This window comes from Nerophis ophidion, linkage group LG07 (genome assembly GCF_033978795.1).
Source record: "Nerophis ophidion isolate RoL-2023_Sa linkage group LG07, RoL_Noph_v1.0, whole genome shotgun sequence".
NCBI classification, from domain to species: Eukaryota; Metazoa; Chordata; class Actinopteri; order Syngnathiformes; family Syngnathidae; genus Nerophis; species Nerophis ophidion.
In genome coordinates, this window is record NC_084617.1 from 6,508,069 (window position 1) to 6,530,729 (window position 22,661).

Consider the following 22,661-nt stretch of genomic DNA (forward strand, 5'->3'; position numbering starts at 1 on the left):
CGTGTAGATCAGGGGTAGGGAACCTAAAGATGTGGCTCTTTTGATGACTGCACCTGACTCTCGGATAAACTTTAGCTGACATTGCTTAACCTTCGTCTTGTGTTAGGGTCGGCACCGACCCGTTTTAGTTTTTAAATGCATAAAAACACCACATACATGTATTTTTTTTTTGCATCAAAGCTTTTTGACTTTGTCAGGAACCTCTTTGTCAACAAAATAAAACATTTTAATTTTTTTCACTAAATTATAAAATGCTCTGGTAGAAATTATGCCCTTGGTGTTGTTAGGGTCGGTTTCGACCCGGTTATAAAAATAAGATGATAAAGCAATGATAAGAGCCAAAACTGAACACACTGACAGCCAGCTCCTCTCCCAATCATGTGAGCTTTAATGGATTCTCATTTTACCTTGTTATCCTGTACAAAAACAAACAAAAGACGGACACTAAAAATGTCACTTTTTGTCACTCTGATTTTGTTTTTTATTAGTTTTGGAACTAGTAATCTATTTCTCTTGGTTTCATTTGCTTGATTGGTTGTTGTTTGTTTGATGTTGGAGTTCTGTTGCTGAAAAAAAATACTTTTTAGCCTTTTTCTTGAAGTAAATATATATGGGTCGAAATTGACCCGTAACACCATAGATGTTACTATAGTTAAAATTCTTAAAATGAAAAAATAAATAAAACACATTTATTTAAGAGATGTCTTCTAATACCCCTTAGTAATAGTTAGGTAACACAACAACCTTTTTTTAATGTATATGATTCTCTTGAGGTTCGTTTTACCATTTTTAAAAATTGAAATCGAGGGGTATACTGACAAAAAAAGGCCCAATGGCCCAAACCAAAAATATCAAAACCAATATTTTCAAGGATAAGGAAGCCTAACGAGGTAACCAAGAGATGAGAAACAAATTGGATGATAGATAAGTGTTTTTAGTGTATTTTACAGCTGATTTAAGACATGGGTCAAAACCGACCCGTTAACATAAGAGATGGTAACAGAAAGCTAACACAAGAGGAAGGTTAACACGATAACTATGAATAATTCCGCTGGAATTCACAGTGCTAAAAATAACGTTCAAAATATAAAACATTCTCATGCATTTAAATCCGTCCATCCGTTTCCTACCGCACCTGTTCAAGAAATCGCATAAATGGTAAGAAGTATTGTATGTCCCAATGGGGGGGGAAGGGTTGCAGTTTCCTGCGGGGTCGTTCTCCCAGGAAAGCAGACGGACTACTCGGGACATGGCATTTAGGTAAAAACATGACTTAATTTAAACTAAAAAAAGATACAAACAAAAATCGCTCACAGCGGAGGCACAACTTAGGCTAAGGAAGAAAGCTAACGCATAAACAGACTATGAACATAAACAAAATTTACTTGGCATGGCATGACCACGAAACTATGGCATGGTATGAAACAAGTCAGCACAGAGCAAGAAAAGATCACATCGACTCCAGGGCGACTGACTGGCAAAGACAAGCTTAAATACTGCCTCTGATTAGTTCTCGGGAAGCAGGTGAGCGGGCATTTTCTCCGCCAGAGACAGGTGGACAAAATGAGTAACCAAGGAAACCAGACAAGGGAGTGGAAAAAAACAGGAACCTAAAGAGTCCAAAAGACAAACAGCACATGGCCAAACAAAAACATGATCAACAGACATGACATTTTATTTATTATTGGTTAGCTTCAGAATAACAATGTTATGAAAAAGAATAAGACTTTTTATACTCTAATACGGTGTTAGCTTTCACTGCTATGCTGATGACACCCAACTCTACATGCCCCTAAAGCTGACCAACACGCCGGATTGTAGTCAGCTGGAGGCGTGTCTTAATGAAATTAAACAATGGATGTCCGCTAACTTTTTGGAACTTAATGCCAAAAAAACGGAAATTCTGATTATCGGTCCTGCTAGACACCGACCTCTATTTAATAATACAACTTTAACATTTGACAACCAAATAATAAAACAAGGTGACTCTGTTAAAAATCTGGGTATTATCTTGGACCCAACTCTCTCCTTTGAGTCACACATTAAAAGCGTTACTAAAACGGCCTTCTTTCATCTCCGTAATATCGCTAAAATTCGCTCCATTTTGTCCACTAAAGACGCCGAGATCATTATCCATGCGTTTGTTACGTCTCGTCTCGATTACTGTAACGTATTATTTCCGGGTCTCCCCATGTCTAGCATTAAAAGATTACAGTTGGTACAAAATGCGGCTGCTAGACTTTTGACAAGAACAAGAAAGTTTGATCATATTACGCCTGTACTGTATATACCTTTATATACATATATACATACATATATACCTGTACTGTATATACCTTTATATACATATATACATACATATATACCTATACTGGCTCACCTGCACTGGCTTCCTGTGCACTTAAGATGTGACTTTAAGGTTTTACTACTTACGTATAAAATACTACACGGTCTAGCTCCAGCCTATCTTGCCGATTGTATTGTACCGTATGTCCCGGCAAGAAATCTGCGTTCAAAAGACTCCGGCTTATTAGTGATTCCTAGAGCCCAAAAAAAGTCTGCGGGCTATAGAGCGTTTTCCGTTCGGGCTCCAGTACTCTGGAATGCCCTCCCGGTAACAGTTCGAGATGCTACCTCAGTAGAAGCATTTAAGTCTCACCTTAAAACTCATCTGTATACTCTAGCCTTTAAATAGACCTCCTTTTTAGACCAGTTGATCTGCCGCTTCTTTTCTTTCTCCTATGTCTCCCCCTCCCTTGTGGAGGGGGTCCGGTCCGATGACCATGGATGAAGTACTGGCTGTCCAGAGTCGAGACCCAGGATGGACCGCTCATCGGGACCCAGGATGGACCGCTCGCCTGTATCGGTTGGGGACGTCTCTACGCTGCTGATCCGCTTGAGATGGTTTCCTGTGGACGGGACTCTCGCTGCTGTCTTGGATCCGCTTGAACTGAACTCTTGCGGCTGTGTTGGAGCCACTATGGATTGAACTTTCACAGTATCATGTTAGACCCGCTCGACATCCATTGCTTTCGGTCCCCTAGAGAGGGGGGGTTGCCCACATCTGAGGTCCTCTCCAAGGTTTCTCATAGTCAGCATTGTCACTGGCGTCCCACTGGGTGTGAATTCTCCCTGCCCACTGGGTGTGAGTTTTCCTTGCCCTTTTGTGGGTTCTTCCGAGGATGTTGTAGTCGTAATGATTTGTGCAGTCCTTTGAGACATTTGTGATTTGGGGCTATATAAATAAACATTGATTGATTGATTGATTAAAGGCCTACTTTAACCCACTACTAGCGACCACGCAGTCTGATAGTTTATATATCAATGATGAAATATTAACATTGCAACACATGCCAATACGGCCTTTTTAGTTTACTAAATTACAATTTTAAATGACGCGTGTTTGTGACGTTATTGGTTGGAGGGGACATATTAGCCCAGCATCACACACGGCTAAAAGTCGTCTCTTTTCATCGCATAATTACACATTATTCAGGAAATCTGTGTTGCTGAATCTTTTGCAATTTGTTCAATTAGTAATGGAGAAGTCAAAGTAGAATGGTGGAGGTGGGAAGCTTTTAGCCTTTAGCCACACAAACACGGACGGTGTTTCCTTGTTTAAAATTCCCGGAGGTGAAGCTTTATTATGGATCAGAGCGGTCAAGCGAACATGGTTCCCGACTACATGTCGACTGGCAGTTTTCGGTGAGAAAATTGTGGAAATAAGTCGCCTCTTACCGGAGATCAGCGGAGCTTCTGTCGTGCTGCAGCTGCCGTGACTTCCCTCAGAGACTGGCGTCAACACACCCGTGGCCACACCCCTCCGACTATCAGGTACTATTTAACTCACTAAAACACTAACAACACAATAGAAAGATAAGGGATTTCCCAGAATTATCCTAGTAAAATATGTCTAAAAACATCTGAATCGCTTTCTAGTCCTTCACTCTAAATTTCCTCATCCACAAATCTTTCATCCTCGCTAAAATTAATGGGGAAATTGTCGCTTTCTCGGTCCGAATAGCTCTTGCTGCTGGAGGCTCACATTATAAACAATGTGAGGAGCCCTACAACCAGTGACGTCACGCGCACATCGTCTGCTACTTCCGGTACAGGCAAGGCTTTTTTATTAGCGACCAAAAGTTGCGAACTTTATCGTCGATGTTCTCTACTAAAGAAAATTGTGGAAATAAGTCGCCTCTTACCGGAGATCAGCGGAGCTTCTGTCGTGCTGCAGCTGCCGTGACTTCCCTCAGAGACTGGCGTCAACACATCCGTGGCCACACCCCTCCGACTATCAGGTACTATTTAACTCACTAAAACACTAGCAACACAATAGAAACATAAGGGGTTTCCCAGAATGATCCTAGTAAAATATGTCTAAAAACATCTGAATCGCTTTCTAGTCCTTCACTCTAAATTTCCTCATCCACAAATCGCTCATCCTCGTTCAAATTAATGGGGAAATTGTCGCTTTCTCGGTCCGAATAGCTCTTGCTGCTGGAAGCTCACATTATAAACAATGTGAGGATGTGAGGAGCCCTACAACCAGTGACGTCACGCGCACATCGTCTGCTACTTCCGGTACAGGCAAGGCTTTTTTATTAGCGACCAAAAGTTGCGAACTTTATCGTCGATGTTCTCTACTAAAGAAAATTGTGGAAATAAGTCGCCTCTTACCGGAGATCAGCGGAGCTTCTGCCGTGCTGCAGCTGCCGTGACTTCCCTCAGAGACTGGCGTCAACACACCCGTGGCCACACCCCTCCGACTATCAGGTACTATTTAACTCACTAAAACACTAGCAACACAATAGAAATATAAGGGATTTCCCAGAATTATCCTAGTAAATATGTCTAAAAACATCTGAATCGCTTTCTAGTCCTTCACTCTAAATTTCCTCATCCACGAATCTTTCATCCTCGCTCAAATTAATGGGGAAATTGTCGCTTTCTCGGTCCGAATAGCTCTTGCTGCTGGAGGCTCACATTATAAACAATGTGAGGAGCCCTACAACCCGTGACGTCACGCGCACATCGTCTGCTACTTCCGGTACAGGCAAGGCTTTTTTATTAGCGACCAAAAGTTGCGAACTTTATCGTCGATGTTCTCTACTAAAGAAAATTGTGGAAATAAGTCGCCTCTTACCGGAGATCAGCGGAGCTTCTGCTGTGCTGCAGCTGCCGTGACTTCCCTCAGACTGGCGTCAACACAACCGTGGCCACACCCCTCCGACTATCAGGTACTATTTAACTCACTAAAACACTAGCAACACAATAGAAAGATAAGGGATTTCCCAGAATTATCCTAGTAAAATATGTCTAAAAACATCCGAATCGCTTTCTAGTCCTTCACTCTAAATTTCCTCATCCACAAATCGCTCATCCTCGTTCAAATTAATGGGGAAATTGTCGCTTTCTCGGTCCGAATAGCTCTTGCTGCTGGAAGCTCACATTATAAACAATGTGAGGATGTGAGGAGCCCTACAACCAGTGACGTCACGCGCACATCGTCTGCTACTTCCAGTACAGGCAAGGCTTTTTTATTAGCGACCAAAAGTTGTGAACTTTATCGTCGATGTTCTCTACTAAAGAAAATTGTGGAAATAAGTCGCCTCTTACCGGAGATCAGCGGAGCTTCTGTCGTGCTGCAGCTGCCGCGACTTCCCTCGGAGACTGGCGTCAACACACCCGTGGCCACACCCCTCCGACTATCAGGTACTATTTAACTCACTAAAACACTAGCAACACAATAGAAAGATAAGGGATTTCCCAGAATGATCCTAGTAAATATGTCTAAAAACATCTGAATCGCTTTCTAGTCCTTCACTCTAAATTTCCTCATCCACGAAACTTTCATCCTCGCTCAAATTAATGGGGAAATTGTCGCTTTCTCGGTCCGAATAGCTCTTGCTGCTGGAGGCTCACATTATAAACAATGTGAGGATGTGAGGAGCCCTACAACCAGTGACGTCACGCGCACATCGTCTGCTACTTCCGGTACAGGCAAGGCTTTTTTATTAGCGACCAAAAGTTGCGAACTTTATCGTCGATGTTCTCTACTAAAGAAAATTGTGGAAATAAGTCGCCTCTTACCGGAGATCAGCGGAGCTTCTGTCGTGCTGCAGCTGCCGTGACTTCCCTCAGAGACTGGCGTCAACACAACCGTGGCCACACCCCTCCGACTATCAGGTACTATTTAACTCACTAAAACACTAGCAACACAATAGAAACATAAGGGGTTTCCCAGAATGATCCTAGTAAAATATGTCTAAAAACATCTGAATCGCTTTCTAGTCCTTCACTCTAAATTTCCTCATCCACGAATCTTTCATTCTCGCTAAAATTAATGGGGAAATTGTCGCTTTCTCTGTCCGAATAGCTCTTGCTGCTGGTGGCTCACATTATAAACAATGTGAGGATGTGAGGAGCCCTACAACCAGTGACGTCACGCGCACATCGTCTGCTACAGGCAAGGCTTTTTTTATTAGCGACCAAAAGTTGCAAACTTTATCGTGGATGTTCTCTACTAAATCCTTTCAGCAAAAATATGGCAATATCGCGAAATGATCAAGTATGACACATAGAATGGACCTGCTATCCCCTATCAAATAAGAAAATCTCATTTCAGTAGGCCTTTAAAGTGTTTCCTCGGGTATCTTCAGGAAAACATCAGTAGAAGAGGACGCAAATTAGAAGATTAACGGCTTACCTTACATTTTCGCTGTTCCTCTTTCTGTGTTTTTACATGTTCTTCTGACTTGTCTTTCTCCCCTTGAGGGTAGACCTGATTATCAGGATTGCATTTTTTTTTTTTTTACCCAAACTTTGACCAAAATCCGTCTTCTTTGAAGTCAGGATAATTCAAAGGATGGCTGCAAATCCCACAACTCTCGTTTGGTGCGTCCCATTTTGACCGGAGAGAGCCACACTTTGCTCGCATTCCCATCATTTTGAAATGTATGCAGGCTCACCCCTTCTTTAGTTGTATTGCTACAACCTGCAACAATGCATCTGGCAGCCATATTTCATCATTTCCTCCACATTCTGCAAGCAAATAACACGATTCGGGATGAAGATGCTACCAAAACATATGAAACCGCCTCCAGTCTACTGTAGGTGATGTCAGCAGGCCTGCATTTTGGAGCTAAAAGTGTGTGTTCTAAAATGTGCTGAAACTCGTTGAAAAACCAGCCTAAAATCACTACTGAGTCTATTTTGGGTTGTTTTTTTTCCTCTTAGACATCATTCCAGAACCGGTGAAGTTGGCACGTTGTGTAAATGGTAAATAAAAACAGAATACAATGATTTGCAAATCCTTTCCAACCTATATTCACTTGAATAGACTGCAAAGACAAGATACTTAACATTTAAACTGGAAAACTTTGTATTTTTAGGCAAATTTTAGCTCATTTGGAATTTGATGCCTGCAACATGTTTCAGAAAAGCTGGCACAAGTGGCAAAAAGGTGTATTAGTGCCCAAGGCATGGGGTAACTCACACATCTGTGAAGGCACCATTTATGGAGAAAAGTACATGCAGGTTTTGGGGCAACATATGTTGCCGTTCAAGCAATGTCTTTTTCATGGACGCCCCTGCTTATTTCAGTAAAACAACGCCGAGCCACATTCTGCACATGTGACAACAGCGTGGCTTCATAGTAAAAGAGTGCGGGTACTAGACTGGCCTGCCTGTAGTCCAGACTTGTCTCCCATTGAAAATGTGTGGCGCAATATAATAATAATTGATTAGATTTTTATATCGCGCTTTTCTATTATTAGATACTCACAGAGAAGTGAGGGACGGCGCGGCGCAGTGGGAGAGTGGCCGTGCGTAACCCGAGGGTCCCTGGTTCAAATCCCACCTAGTACCATCCTCGTCACGTCCGTTGTGTCCTGAGCAAGACACTTCACCCTTGCTCCTGATGGGTGCTGGTTGGCGCCTTGCATGGCAGCTCCCTCCATCAGTGTGTGAATGTGTGTGTGAATGGGTAAATGTGGAAGTAGTGTCAAAGCGCTTTGAGTACCTTGAAGGTAGAAAAGCGCTATACAAGTACAACCCATTTATCATTGCGCCACACATTTTCAATGGGAGACAAGTCTGGACTACAGGCAGGCCAGTCTAGTACCCGCGCTCTTTTACTATGAAGCCACGCTGTTGTCACGTGTGCACAATGTGGCTCGGCGTTGTTTTACTGAAATAAGCAGGGGCGTCCATGGCTTGAATGGCAACATATGTTGCTCCAAAACCTGCATGTACTTTTCTTCATAAATGGTGCCTTCACAGATGTGTGAGTTACCCCATGCCTTGGGCACTAACACACTTTTTTGCCACTTGTGCCAGCTTTTCTGAAACATGTTGCAGGCATCAAATTCCAAATGAGCTAATATTTGCCTAAAAATACAAAGTTTTCCAGTTTAAATGTTAAGTATCTTGTCTTTGCAGTCTATTCAAGTGAATATAGGTTGGAAAGGATTTGCAAATCATTGTATTCTGTTTTTATTTACCATTTATCATTTAACATTTAACCCATCATTCATTCACACCTGGTGGTGGTAAGCTACATTTGTAGCCACAGCTGCCCTGGGGTAGACTGACGGAAGCGAGGCTGCCAGTTTGCGCCTACGGCCCCTCCGACCACAGTCTATCATTCATTCACTAGTGTTAGTGGCAACGGGGTCAAGGGTGAAGTGAAGTGAATTATATTTATATAGCACTTTTCTCTAGTGACTCAAAGCGCTTTACATAGTGTAACCCAATATCTAAGTTACATTTAAACCAGTGTGGGTGGCACTGGGAGCAGGTGGGTAAAGTGTCATGCCCAAGGACACAACGGCAGTGACTAGGATGGCTGAAGCGGGGATCGAACCTGGAACCCTCAAGTTGCTGGCACGGCCGCTCTACCAATCGAGCTATACCGTCCCAAGGACACAACGACAGTGATTTGGATGTCAAGAAGCAGGGAGCGAACCTGCAACCCTCAGGTTTCTGGCACGGCCGCTCTACCCACTACGCCAGACCTGGGCAAATTAAGGCCTGGGGGCCACATGCGGCCCCTTGAGCTTTTCAATCCGGCCCGCCGGACATTCCCAAATAATTTTTTTTTATTTTAAGACGGCAAGTGTAGCTGCTATTATCATGTGCAGTCATGTTTTCTAATGACTGTAAGTCTTGAACTATACAAAGTATTTCAATGGTTGGAAACTGAGCTTAGGGATTATATACCAGTTACTATGGTCATCTAATTAGTTACTATGGTCATCTAATTAGTTACTATGGTCATCTAATTAGTTACTATGGTCATCTATGTCAGAGGTCCCCAACCACCGGGCCGCAGAATAATTTTTTATTGTTTTTTTTTTTTTAATTATTTTAATTTTTATTAAATCAACATTAAAAACACAAGATACACTAACAATTAGTGCACAAACCCAAAAAAACTCCCTTTTTCATGACGAGGAAAAAGAAAAGGAGACAAATTGTCAAGCGTTGACCGGTCCGCAGCTACAAAAAGGTTGGGGACCACTAATCTACGTCACAGCAGCTCAGGTAAGAAGCGTTCCCACAGACGAGGAAAGAGATTTTCACAACACAGTTCTAAAGCTTAGTGATATATAGAATAGAATAGAAAGTACTTCCTTGATCTCTGGGTAAAATTGAGCAAATATCATATAAATCTGCATAACAGTGTGGTACGCCAGCTGCACTGAAGCAGACGAACAGGCGATTCAGAGGGTCATAAAGTCGGCACAAAAAAACATCGGCTGTCCCCTGCCCTCCCTGAAGGACTTACACAACTCCCGTTGCCTCAACAGAGCAAAAAACATTACCAAGGACAGCACACACCCTGGCTTCCACCTGTTCGACTTGCTACCATCAGGCAGGCGCTACAGGTGCATCAGAACCAGAACAAACAGGCTCAGAGACAGCTTCTTTCCCAAAGCTGTCACCATGTTGAACTCTAACTTATAATAATAATAATTCACCCCTATACAATATAATACCCTAATACCCTACTGTGCAATACTACCCTTCGAGTGCAATACGTCCGTCACTGATTGTTATTTATTACTTCGGTACTTGTCTTGTTCCGTATATTGTACAGTATTTGTATTTTGTACTTCTATAGTGTTTTGTATATTGTACAGAATTGCTTATTATTTTTATTGGATAGTAGTCTGTTTATTTCAATTGTTAGTTTTTCCTTTATTACCTCTTATGTCATTTATTTCACCCCATATTTGTTCCCACTACCACACCTTAAGTTGCAGTCTTTAATCTCGTTATATGCAAATATAAGGACAATAAAGTTCATTCTATTCTATTCTTGTCATGATCCGTAGTCTGGATCATGTTTAGTTTAGTTATTTTCTGTTAGTTTGGACTCCCTTTGTTGTTTGTGTACCTTTTTGTGAGTCAGTTTGGTCACCATGGCAACATATTAATTTCACCTGCTGAGGGTTCCAGACGCACACCTGTTTTTGTTAATTACTTCCTTATTTAAGCCTGCCTTGTCCCGTCAGTCGGTCTTGGTCCCTTTTTTGCGGTATGCAACTGTTTCGTTGGTAATTACTAGGTTTCTTGTTACCTGATCCTGTGCTAGTGTTAGCATTAGCTTCTGTGCTTTTGCCACGCGTTTCTTTTCGTCTGTTTTTGTACCAGTGTTTTGTTATTAAATCATTCTTACCTTTTAGTTGTTGTCCGGAGTGTCTATGTTTGCGTTGGAGGAACGATCCCGCATTAAAATGCGACCCCCACGTGACAGAAGGGACCAAGACCGACTGACGGGACAAGGCAGGCTTAAATAAGGAAGTAATTAACAAAAACAGGTGTGCGTCTGGAACCCTCAGCAGGTGAAATTAATATGTTGCCATGGTGACCAAACTGACTCACAAAAAGGTACACAAACAACAAAGGGAGTCCAAACTAACAGAAAATAACTAAACTAAACATGATCCAGACTACGGATCATGACAGTTGCTTTACTGTCATGATCCGTAGTCTGGATCATGTTTAGTTTAGTCACGCGGGATCGTTCCTCCAACGCAAACATAGACACTCCGGACAACAACTAAAAGGTAAGAATGATTTAATAACAAAACACTGGTACAAAAACAGACGAAAAGAAACGCGTGGCGAAAGCACAGAAGCTAATGCTAACACTAGCACAGGATCAGGTAACAAGAAACCTAGTAATTACCAACGAAACAGTTGCATACCGCAAACAAGGGACCAAGACCGACTGACGGGACAAGGCAGGCTTAAATAAGGAAGTAATTAACAAAAACAGGTGTGCGTCTGGAACCCTCCGCAGGTGAAATTAATATGTTGCCATGGTGACCAAACTGACTCACAAAAAGGTACACAAACAACAAAGGGAGTCCAAACTAACAGAAAATAACTAAACTAAACAATTCTATTCTATTCTATCATAATGTAGGTGGGTTTATTTTGTACCCTTCACGTTCATATTTCACTGTTTGTTGCATGTTTGTTGCATATTTGTTGCGTTTCACTTGATTTTAAAATATGTTGATCGAAAGGGGCTTTGACGTTCATATTTTGTCAATATTCAGTGTTTTATCGTTCGTAGAAAAAAATAAAATTCCATTACAGTTTTTAAGGCGGTCTGTCATAACGTTTTAAGCTTTCAGTCAGACATTATTGTGAGGTTTTGCATTAGTGTTCCTAAAAATAGATATACCGGCCCCCAGACACATTGTTTTCTCTAAATGTGGCCCCCCAGTCAAAATAATTGCCCAGGCCTGCACTACGCCATAATATGAAGTGTCAAATACGACAACAGAGACTGTTGAAAAAACTTAATCTGTACATCAAGCAAGAATGACAAAATTGGTCTCCTCAGTTCCCAAACGTTTACTGAGTGTTGTTAAAAGGAAAGGCCATGTAACACGGCGGTAAAATGTGTGTGCCAACTTTTTTGCTGCCATTAAATTCTAAGGTAATCCATCCATCCATCCATTTTCTACCGCTTATTCCCTTTCGGGGTCGCGGGGGGCGCTGGCGCCTATCTCAGCTACAATCGGGCGGAAGGCAGGGTACACCCTGGTCAAGTCGCCACCTCATCACAGGGCCAACACAGATAGACAGACAACATTCACACTCACATTCACACACTAGGGCCAATTTAGTGTTGCCAATCAACCTATCCCCAGGTGCATGTCTTTGGAGGTGGGAGGAAGCCGGAATACCCGGAGGGAACCCACGCATTCACGGGGAGAACATGCAAACTCCACACAGAAAGATCCTGAGCCTGGATTTGAACCCAGGACTGCAGGAACTTCGTATTGTGAGGCAGACGCACTAAGCCCTCTTCCACCGTGAAGCCCTTCTAAGTTAATCCATCCATCCATCCATCCATTTTCTACCGCTTATTCCCTTTTGGGGTCGCGGGGGGCCCTGGCGCCTATCTCAGCTACAATCGGGCGGAAGGCAGGGTACACCCTGGACAAGTCGCCACCTCATCGCAGGGCCAACACAGATAGACAGACAACATTCACACACTAGGGCCAATTTAGTGTTGCCAATCAACCTATCCCCAGGTGCATGTCTTTGGAAGTGGGAGGAAGCCGGAGTACCCGGAGGGAACCCACGCATTCACGGGGAGAACATGCAAACTCCACACAGAAAGATCCTGAGCCTGGATTTGAACCCAGGACTGCAGGAACTTCGTATTGTGAGGCAGACGCACTAACCCCTCTTCCACCGTGAAACCCTTCTAAGTTAATGATTTGCAAAAAAAAATAAAAATAGTTTCTCAGTTCCAACATTAAATATCTTGTCTTTGCAGTCTATTCAATAAGTTGAAAACGACTTGCATATCATCGTATTGTTTTTATTTACGTATTACACAAAATGCCAACTTTACTAGTTTTGTGTACCACAAGAGGCAATGTTGTGGGCGTACACCAGGCAGGCTCATGTCAGTATCGTCTTTTACGTGGTTTTACGTGTATTCAATGATCATTTCTTAACAAGAGAAACACTGAGCATGTCTGTTGAAATAAGTGACAAATAGTAAAATACTTACATTGCCAATTTTGTTCAAGAGCTCTTGGTCCCACACCGTAATGTAACAGGTTATTCCTTTGTGGGTCATGTCTTCCATACATTGTGTAAAAAAAGCAGAAGAGTTATTATAAACAATACAGCGAATTACTGCCTCGTCGCCCTCTTGAACAACTTACTTATATACCACGGGTACACAATAATTTAGAACTACAGGAGAGGATTTGCGATACTATAAATAAGGTTCAGTTCGGCTTCACCTTGGAATGGAAAACCCTGAAAAAGCCCTGGTTGACGGCGGCCGACTGATCCAGATTTTGTCTGACCAGCTGGGCCTCCTGTTGGGCGTCCTCCGTGTACACCTGGAAGTTCCGTTCGTGCGCCGGCGCGGACATTTCGTCCAGCTCCACGTCCACAACGCAGTCCTCACTCTTCGTCTTTGTAGAAGGTGCATGAAGGCGAGGGGCGGACTGGGTTGATGGTCCTGGTTCTGCCGGGGCCCTCATGGGCGAACCGTCCGGCGAGGTGATCTGCTCGCCGTTGTCGCAGCTGGAGTCCGGATTTTCAACTGGAAAAGTTAAGACAAATGTAAGCCCATTCGCTGAAGAAAAACATGTGGTATGTAACCGATGGATAGTTTAAGACAGTGGTTCTCAAATGGGGGTCCGCGTACCCCTGGGGGTATTTGAAGGTATGCCAAGGGGTACGTAAGATATTTAAAAAATATTCTAAAAATAGCAACAATTCAAACATCCTTTATAAATATATTTATTGAATAATACTTCAACAAAATATGAATGTACAGTGGGGCAAAAAAGTATTTAGTCAGCCAGCGATTGTGCAAGTTCTCCCACTTAAAATGATGACAGAGGTCTGAAATTTTCATCATAGGTACACTTCAACTGTGAGAGACAGAATGTGAAAAAAAAATCCAGGAATTCACATTGTAGGAATTTTAAAGAATTTATTTGGTGGAAAATAAGTATTTGGTCAAGCATTCAAAGCTCTCACTGATGGCTCAAAATCTCACGATACATTCTTTCCTTAACACAGATCAATCGTCCTGTCCCCTTAGCAGAAAAACAGCCCCAAAGCATGATGTTTCCACCCCCATGCTTCACAGTAGGTGTGGTGTTCTTGGGATGCAACTCAGTATTCTTCTTCCTCCAAACACGACCAGTTGAGTTTATACCAAAAAGTTCTATTTTGGTTTCATCTGACCACATGACATTCTCCCATGTGCTTTCTGGCAAACTTCAGACGGGCCTGGACATGCACTTGCTTAAGCAGGGGGACACGTCTGGCACTCCAGGATTTGATTCCCTGTCGGCGTAGTGTGTTACTGATGGTAACCTTTGTTACTTTGGTCCCAGCTCTCTGCAGGTCATTCACCAGGTCCCCCTGTGTGGTTCTGGGATTTATGCTCACCGTTCTCATGATAATTTTGACCCCATGGGATGAGATCTTGCGTGGAGCCCCAGATCGAGGGAGATAATCAGTGGTCTTGTATGTCTTCCATTTTCTGATAATTGCTCCCACAGTTGATTTATCCACACCAAGCTGCTTGCCTATTGTAGATTCACTCTTCCCAGTCTGGTGCAGGTCTACAATTCTTTTCCTGGTGTCCTTCGACAGCTCTTTGGTCTTGGCCATAGTGGAGTTTGGAGTCTGACTGTTTGAGGCTGTGGACAGGTGTCTTTTATACAGATAACGAGTTCAAACAGGTTCCATTAATACAGGTAACGAGTGGAGGACAGAAAAGCTTCTTAAAGAAGAAGTTACAGGTCTGTGAGAGCCAAAGATCTTCCTTGTTTGAAGTGACCAAATACTTATTTTCCACCATAATTTACAAATAAATTCTTTGAAATTCCTACAATGTGAATTCCTGGATTTTTTTTTCCACATTCTGTCTCTCACAGTTGAAGTGTACCTAGGATGAAAATGACAGACCTCTGTCATCATTTTAAGTGGGAGAACTTGCACAATCGCTGGCTGACTAAATACTTTTTTGCCCCACTGTAAGTTCATAAACTGTGAAAAAAAAAATACAACAGTGTTGACGGATAGATTTTTTTATGGACATGTTCCATAAATATTGATATTAAAGATTTCTTTCTTTGTGAAGAAATGTTTGGTTTCATCTGACCACATGACATTCTCCCAATCCTCTGCTGTATCATCCATGTATCCATTTTGGTATAAACTCAACTGGTCGTGTTTGGAGGAAGAAGAATACTGAGTTGCCTCCCAAGAACACCATACCTACTGTGAAGCATAGGGGTGGAAACATCATGCTTTGGGGCTGTTTTTCTGCTAAGGGGACAGGACGATTGATCCGTGTTAAGGAAAGAATGAATGGGGCCATGTATCGTGAGATTTTGAGCCAAAACCTCCTTCCATCAGTGTGAGCTTTGAATGGTTGACCTAATACTTATTTTCCACCATAATTTACAAATAAATGCTTTAAAATTCCTACAATGTGAATTCCTGGATTTTTTTTTCACATTCTGTCTCTCACAGTTGAAGTGATGAAAATGATGAAGATTACAGACCTCTGTCATCATTTTAAGTGGGAGAACTTGGACAATCGCTGGCTGACTAAATACTTTTTTGCCCCCCTGTATGTTTTTTCCTTCTTTATGATGCATTTTCGGCAGGTGTGACTTATACTCCGGAGCAATTTATACTCTGAAAAGTACGGTATGTCGCACTATTTGGACTTTGTCCTGGTTGCTTAGTACAATACAATAGGAAAAAATAATAAGGATTGATGAAATTTGCATTTTTTTGTAGGGAAAAATGTAAGGAAAATCTAAATTGGATTTATAAGAAGTGAAAACATTTTTACATTCATTTTAGTTTAATTTTGGATGTTGCTTACCGTGCTACAAGACAAAATGTTTAAGTCAAAACATTGAGAGTGCAGGTAGAACACTCACCGACAGATTCCCCCATGGCCTGCAGCAAAGAATTCGTCGTGTGCATGTGTCCTGCGCTCTTCTCAATAGCCGGCCTGCGGCCATAAACGGCGTCCACCAGATCGAACCACCTCCAAGCCTTTCGCCGGTTCTGCTGTTTTATCTTTCTGTAGTCGGACCGCAGCTTTTTGCATTTCAGTTGGCACTGCCCGCATGTCCTGTGGAAGCCCTCGGCGGCCATTCTTCGCGAGACCAGCTGGAAGACTTTCTTGTTGCGCACCGCGCCCACCAGATCCTGATGCACCTTGTCTTCGGCGAGGATGCTGAGTAAGGTCTGCACCTCCCGGATAGTCCACGGTGTACTGTTGTGAGCTGATAATTCATGGAAGAAAGAAACATGAACTACATGTAAATTTGCTCTCGCAAGGTTGTGTAACAGTGCATGTATTTGTAGTCCCATTTTCTGGTACGGAACAATAGCTATGGTAAAGAGGTGTACCAAATTCCTGAATGGTACACATTAAGTAAGACAGCTTTAAACTCATAGTTTGTGTTAGTGCCTGGTAAAATCCAGAACTTGAAAAGGCTTTAATTTTGAAAAAGTCTCTTGTTTGGGAGAATGTCAATTTATCTTTGCAATTTCTAAACGGACAAACAGAAAAGCAGTGTAATGCCGTTGTTCATTAGAGTTCGGGAACAGGGCTTCAATTTGATTTATTGGAGAAGTTATCTTTTAGCAGTGTGCAGTTTTTCATTTCCTTAAAGCGATTTGCAGAAAATCTAAGCAGTTTTGCATTTTGCTCTCTTATTGTGGTGAAAAGGAATCAAGATGTTGGCTTAAAACCAAGGTACGTACCAACCATGATTATGGCGTAGCATTACGTAACCGTACAAGTAACCCACGGTACGATTCATACCTCGGTTTTTGGATCGTGGATTCGTTTCATTTTTGCTGGGTTTTTTGAGCTCAAGGAGAACAACTTTTATTTCCTATCATAAAAGCGGCTAAATTTAGCTTGACAGCAAAAACTGCATTCCGCAGTAAAAAATTGGTGTAATGAATACTTTAAGGTAACATTAACAAAACAGCACCTTCGAATGGTAAATTATTATTTGTATTCTTTAATTACTTTTATCAGTGCTTCTCACAACTGGTTTGGCAAAGGGAAAGCAGTGACATAGTTTGAGGAGTTTTAAAAAAACTCAAATTCTGTATCTTATTTAATAAAAATACATTAAAGTGCAGTTTAAATTTAAGGTACTGCAATATACTTTGTAAATTTAAGGTACTGCAATATAATGGATTTCAACCCATAAATTATGTCCATTGATTATTTCAGGAACAAAATGATTGTATATACAAACTCAAACATGATTTGAACAAAAGTTGTCTGCGGTGTTTTAGTACACGTTATATCTGACGAGTTGAAACAGCAAACACATAGACAAAATGTCTGATTAAAAAAAAATAATTAAACAAATCCTCAGTCGTTTTAATATAAAGATGAGAAAGAACTTTCATAGAGTCTCGAAATAAATGGTTCATAAAGGTAATAATGTCAGGGGAAAAAAAGAAGTGCTTTGAAGGAAATGCCTCTTAAATATATCACTTTCATCACCTTGTGGCGTACAATCGGATCATGTTTGTGTCTGCAGCGATCACTTTGTAAAATGTATGTTTGAACATTTGATTTGTTTGAGAAACTTTCTGTGATGCCATCGAGTTTATTCTCTGATATATTAGTAGTGTTTGAGAGCGGAACCAAACGTATGCCTTTGAAAGGTATTGGTACCGATCTTTCATCTAAGGACCGCTGTGTGGTGGTGACTACAGAGCCGAGGCGCATGATGTTGAGTGTGTCAAAACGCACACACAAAGTGCATCCAAGCAATGACATCTTGGAGAGGAGGAATGTTAAAAAACGACAATTCTACTGCTTGATAAAGAGTGTGTGTGAAGTACAAAATGGAAGTATTTGGACTTCAAAACTAACGGTAAAGGAGACGCTTTAAACAGGGAGGCAACACGCTTCAAGTGTTGCTTTAAAACACGCCTCGCCAAATGTGCTGATTAGTATCGCCACGTTTGCTTCAAACTTAGGTAAACATTTAAATAATAATCATTCAGATCTGCACAAGGAGTTTAAAGAGTGACAGGTAATAATGTTGTTGTTACACCTGTCCTGCTGTTTGGCTCCGGTGCAGACCGTAAAAGAGGAGCACAGGGCAGACGTTCCCTTCAGCTTTTTTACCGGGTTAACACACTTAACTTTACCCGTCAAAGGGTCTGCTGGGCTCCGCTTTTAGGTCAGAATGACGAGGCTGCCGATTTGTGACAATCTGGTTGCTTTATTGCTAGTTTTGCAGGACACGACCAGACCCGTTCATCACTTAACTGCGCAGTGCCGCTCTCTTTCTTTGCTCGCCCACTCACTCACTGACCTTACTCAGACAACACGTTGCCATTCTCGCAAACACACATATGCTACTCTCATAAGTTAACTAGCTCATCTGTTGTGCACATGTAAATACATGACATGTAGATAGGCAACATGTAGATACATAGACGCGCACACAGCTGCTTGGATTGATGCCAAATTTTAGCGGAGTTAAAACTGCCTAATTTGCAGTCAACAAATACAAGTGAAATGACAATATTTTGTGAATAAAATTGCTACAATTTGTGTTTTATCTTTAACAAAAAGTGTGTTTTACCTACTACATAGCTTATCTGGGTACATTTATAAATAAATGATAAATGGGTTGTACTTGTATAGCGCTTTTCTACCTTCAAGGTACTCAAAGCGCTTTGACACTACTTCCACATTTACCCATTCACACACACATTCACACACTGATGGAGGGAGCTGCCATGCAAGGCGCCAACCAGCACCCATCAGGAGCAAGGGTGAAGTGTCTTGCTCAGGACACAACGAGGTTGGTACTAAGTGGGATTTGAACCAGGGACCCTCGGGTTTCACACGGCCACTCTCCCACTGCGCCACGCCGTCCCGTGTTATCCATAGTTTTGTTTTTAGTACTTATTAATAATTGTATTTTTCCTAAAGCACACCCTATCCAACTGAATTGGAGTCCTTCACTTACTTTCATGACCAAACATTTCTTGATGGAAGCTGCCGGCAGCACCCTGCATGTAATCTTCTACTTTGACTTGAATCACGTCCAATTGATCAGACCCGGTCATTAATACCTGCAAACAGTGCAAAACAGGTGTGAAGAAAATGACTCCTCTCCACGTCAAGTCGCAGCACGGTGTGTTTTCTTACTCGAGACAGACCATGGTTGTGGCAATCCACACTACTAATGTCCTTTACAAACAGCTTCCTTCCATCAGGTGTAACTCGCACTTTGATGGTGAACGGACACCGTTTTAGAGCAGGGCTAAAAAAACAAAAAAAATAACAACAATGTAAGTAACAACGCAGCTTTCCAGAAAACCCAGCCACAGATCATAATATTGTTGGCTAAATCCACCGTTCTTTCACGGACAACTTACCCTCTGCTGCCGTGAATGCAGGCAAAGTCCAGCTCGGCGAAAACTAAATCCCGGCTGTACAATTTCTTCCTCGCCCGCTTTGAGGCGTTTTCCACGCTCCTGGAACTGCGCTTATAGAGCTCCACCAAATTTGACTTCTGCCAGCGTTCCACCGCCTCTGACAGAGACTCAAAACTCCAAAACTCTGCGCCTTTTTCCAGCTCCGTTGAGTCGCTTGAAGAAAAACTGTCGAGAGGTATGGACATATCCATAGTCTGCAGAGAGAAACAAAATAGTTGTTTGATTATATACATCAGGGGTCGGGAACCTTTTTGGCTGAGAGAGCCAAAATGCCAAATATTTTAGAACGTATTTCCGTAAGAGCCATATAATATTTCTTTTAAACACTGAACACAAATAAACGCAAGCATTTTTAAGTAAGACCAACATATATAGAGTATAATAGGCCTGTAATAACATTGTTATTCTGAAGCTAACTGTGGAGGGGGCGTGGCCTGAGGGCCTGCAGCAAACTGGGGTGTGCCAGGACTGGCCTCGAAATCAGCGACAGGTGCATAGTGAAGTGAATTATATTTATATAGCGCTTTTCTCAAGTGACTCAAAGCGCTTTACATAGTGAAACCCAATATCTAAGTTACATTTAAACCAGTGTGGGTGGCAATGGGAGCAGGTGGGTAAAGTGTCTTGCCCAAGGACACAACGGCAGTGACTAGGATGGCACAAGCGGGAATCGAACCTGCAACCCTCAAGTTGCTGACACGGCCACTCTACCAACTGAGCTATGGCCCTCCTGGGCCTTGCTATCTAATCACTTGTCGCTCTGTTATAAGCAGCAGCCAGGAGGAGAGGTGAAGTTGGGGCTGGAGCCAGAGCGCGAGCAAGAACAAAAGAGAAAAATACAATTGCTAGAAAGCAAATGAGAGACTTATTGGAAAATAAAACAATATTGTAACCCTAAAACAGGCTCTCATGTCAGTGCTTGGTGGTCTGAAGAACCCGCAGGAGGGCAAGCCCCACACTAACCAATAATAAATAAATAATTTCTTACCATTAACGCAACTTCTTGAACAGGTGCGGTAGAAAACGGACGGATGTATTAAAAATGCATGAGAATGCTTTATATTTTGAACATTATTTTTAACAATGTAATTACAAGTGGAATTATTCATTACTTATCGTGTTAAGCAATGTCAGCTCAGATTTATCCGAGAGCCAGAAGCAGTCATCAAAAGAGCCACATCTGGCTCGTGAGCCTTAGGTTCCCTACCCCTGATATACATCAAACATATACATCGAAGCCACACGGAATACTTTATTATGCACTAAGTTAGTCTGAGTTCTCATGTAGTTATTTTTAATTGTATTTTCAAACCTAGATTTGAAGTTTGCTTGCAATGACAATAAAGATCTATTCTAGTCTATTCTGATCGGGTTTGCCTTTTGAAAAGTCGGACTAAGGTAGTTTCCGTGGGTTGTTTAAAGCTCCTTTTAAACTGAATTATTTGAGAAATCAGACTCCTTTAGTGCATGGAAATGTAGTGCTGCTACGTGTAGAAACCCACATCGTCCATGTGCTGAGATGTTGTGTTGTCGTTCTTTTGACCGCCATGAAATCTGTCTTTCCACAGGTTTAGGCACCAGTCTTGTCCAAAGACTCCCTCTATGACAGGAGACTGGGATTCTGGAAATATAAGCACATAATTAGAAAATAGTTGAGACCAATTCTACACGTCTAGCATACAGCAACGCAACTGAGCATACAGTTAGGACCATAAATATTTGGACATTGACACCATTTTCAGTATTCCAGCTGGATTGGAAATGAAACAATCCAGATGTGCTTTAAATGCAGACTTTAAGCTTTAATTTGAGCGTAATTACATCTAAACCAGGTGAATGGTGTAGGAATTACAACACATTTTATATGTGCATTCCACCTTTTAAAGGGGCCAATAGTAATTGGACAAACTAACATAACCGTAAATCAAATTGTCACTTTTAAATACATTGTCTTAAAAATGTCTCGGACAATCTTGCACTTTCTGTTTTGGAAATGACATGAATGTTTGTGCCACTGCTTAATAACTGTTTGATAAACACAGTTTTTGGGTAAATTGACTTAATTGTGGTTTCCCTCTCTGCATGAAAGTTTAAAATGAGCATATATTAATGCAGTATGAAGAAGAATGTTTTAATGCAGGGGTGCCCACACTTTTTCAATTGACCAACTCGAGGGGATCGACCTCATTTATATATATCATTTATATTTATTTATTTATGAAAGAGACATTTTTGTAAACAAGTTAAATGTGTTTAATGATAATACAAGCATGTGTAACACATATAGATGTCTTTCTTTCACGAAGACAAGAATATAAGTTGGTGTATTACCTGATTCTGATGACTTGCATTGATTGGAATCAGACAGTAATGATGATAACGCCCACATTTTCAAATGGAGGAGAAAAAAAGTTGTCCTTTCTGTACAATACCACATGAAAGTGGTTGGTTTTTGGCATCTAATTCGTCCAGCTTCCATACACTTTACAAGAAATACATTGGCGGCAAATTCCGTAGCTTGCTTGATTGACATTCACGGCACCCGAGGGTCTTGTGAGATGACGCTGGCTGCTGCCAGTTCATTATTATGAAAAAATGACAGAGAGGAAGGCGAGAAACACTTTTTATTTCAACAGACTTTCGCGCCGTCCCTTCCGTCAAAACTCTAAAGGCCGACTGCACATTTCCTGTCTTCACAATAAAAGCCCTGCTTCATGCTGCCTGCGCTAACAAAATAAGAGTCTCGGAAAGCTGGCGTGCACAAGTGATGTGCACGCCAGCTTTCTGAGGGATCGCTTGTGCACGCCAGTTTTCCGAGACTCTGTATTTAGTTAGCGCAGGCAGCATGAAGCAGGGCTTTTATTGTGAAGATAGGAAATGTGCAGTCGGCCTTTAGAGTTTTGACGGAAGGTACGGCGCGAGAGTCTGTTGAAATAAAAAGTGTTTCTCGCCTTCCTCTCGGTCATATTTTAATAATAATGATCTTGCAGCAGCCAGCGTCATCTCACAAGACCCTCCGGTACCGTGAATGTCATTTAAGTGACGTCTTGGTGAAGATTGATGATCACTAATTTTTAGGTCTATTTTTTTTTAAAGCCTGGCTGGAGATCGACTGACACACCCCCCGCGGTCGACTGGTA

The 22,661-nt window shown here is 41.8% G+C and overlaps 1 protein-coding gene across 4 annotated transcripts in view; it reads right to left on the reverse strand.

Annotated features, from left to right (window-relative positions):
- The window catches only part of LOC133555842 (uncharacterized), a 31,514-nt gene that overhangs the window by 5,243 nt on the left and 3,610 nt on the right, over window positions 1–22,661 (reverse strand). For 2 of the 4 annotated variants that reach the window (XR_009807412.1, XR_009807410.1), the window contains exons 2-8: window positions 21,024–21,142; window positions 19,462–19,715; window positions 19,232–19,346; window positions 19,050–19,155; window positions 15,966–16,316; window positions 13,049–13,594; window positions 3,739–7,044 (exon numbers count right to left, since the gene is read on the reverse strand). Coding sequence is in view for 1 of the 4 variants with exons in the window: in XM_061905254.1 (XP_061761238.1) it covers window positions 13,272–13,594; window positions 15,966–16,316; window positions 19,050–19,155; window positions 19,232–19,346; window positions 19,462–19,715; window positions 21,024–21,142 (1,268 nt within the window). In the remaining 3 variants the exon portion in view is untranslated. Of the gene's footprint in view, window positions 1–3,738; window positions 7,045–11,070; window positions 13,595–15,965; window positions 16,317–19,049; window positions 19,156–19,231; window positions 19,347–19,461; window positions 19,716–21,023; window positions 21,143–22,661 lie in introns of those variants that run through there. The other 2 variants (XR_009807411.1, XM_061905254.1) reach the window with 2 other exon arrangements.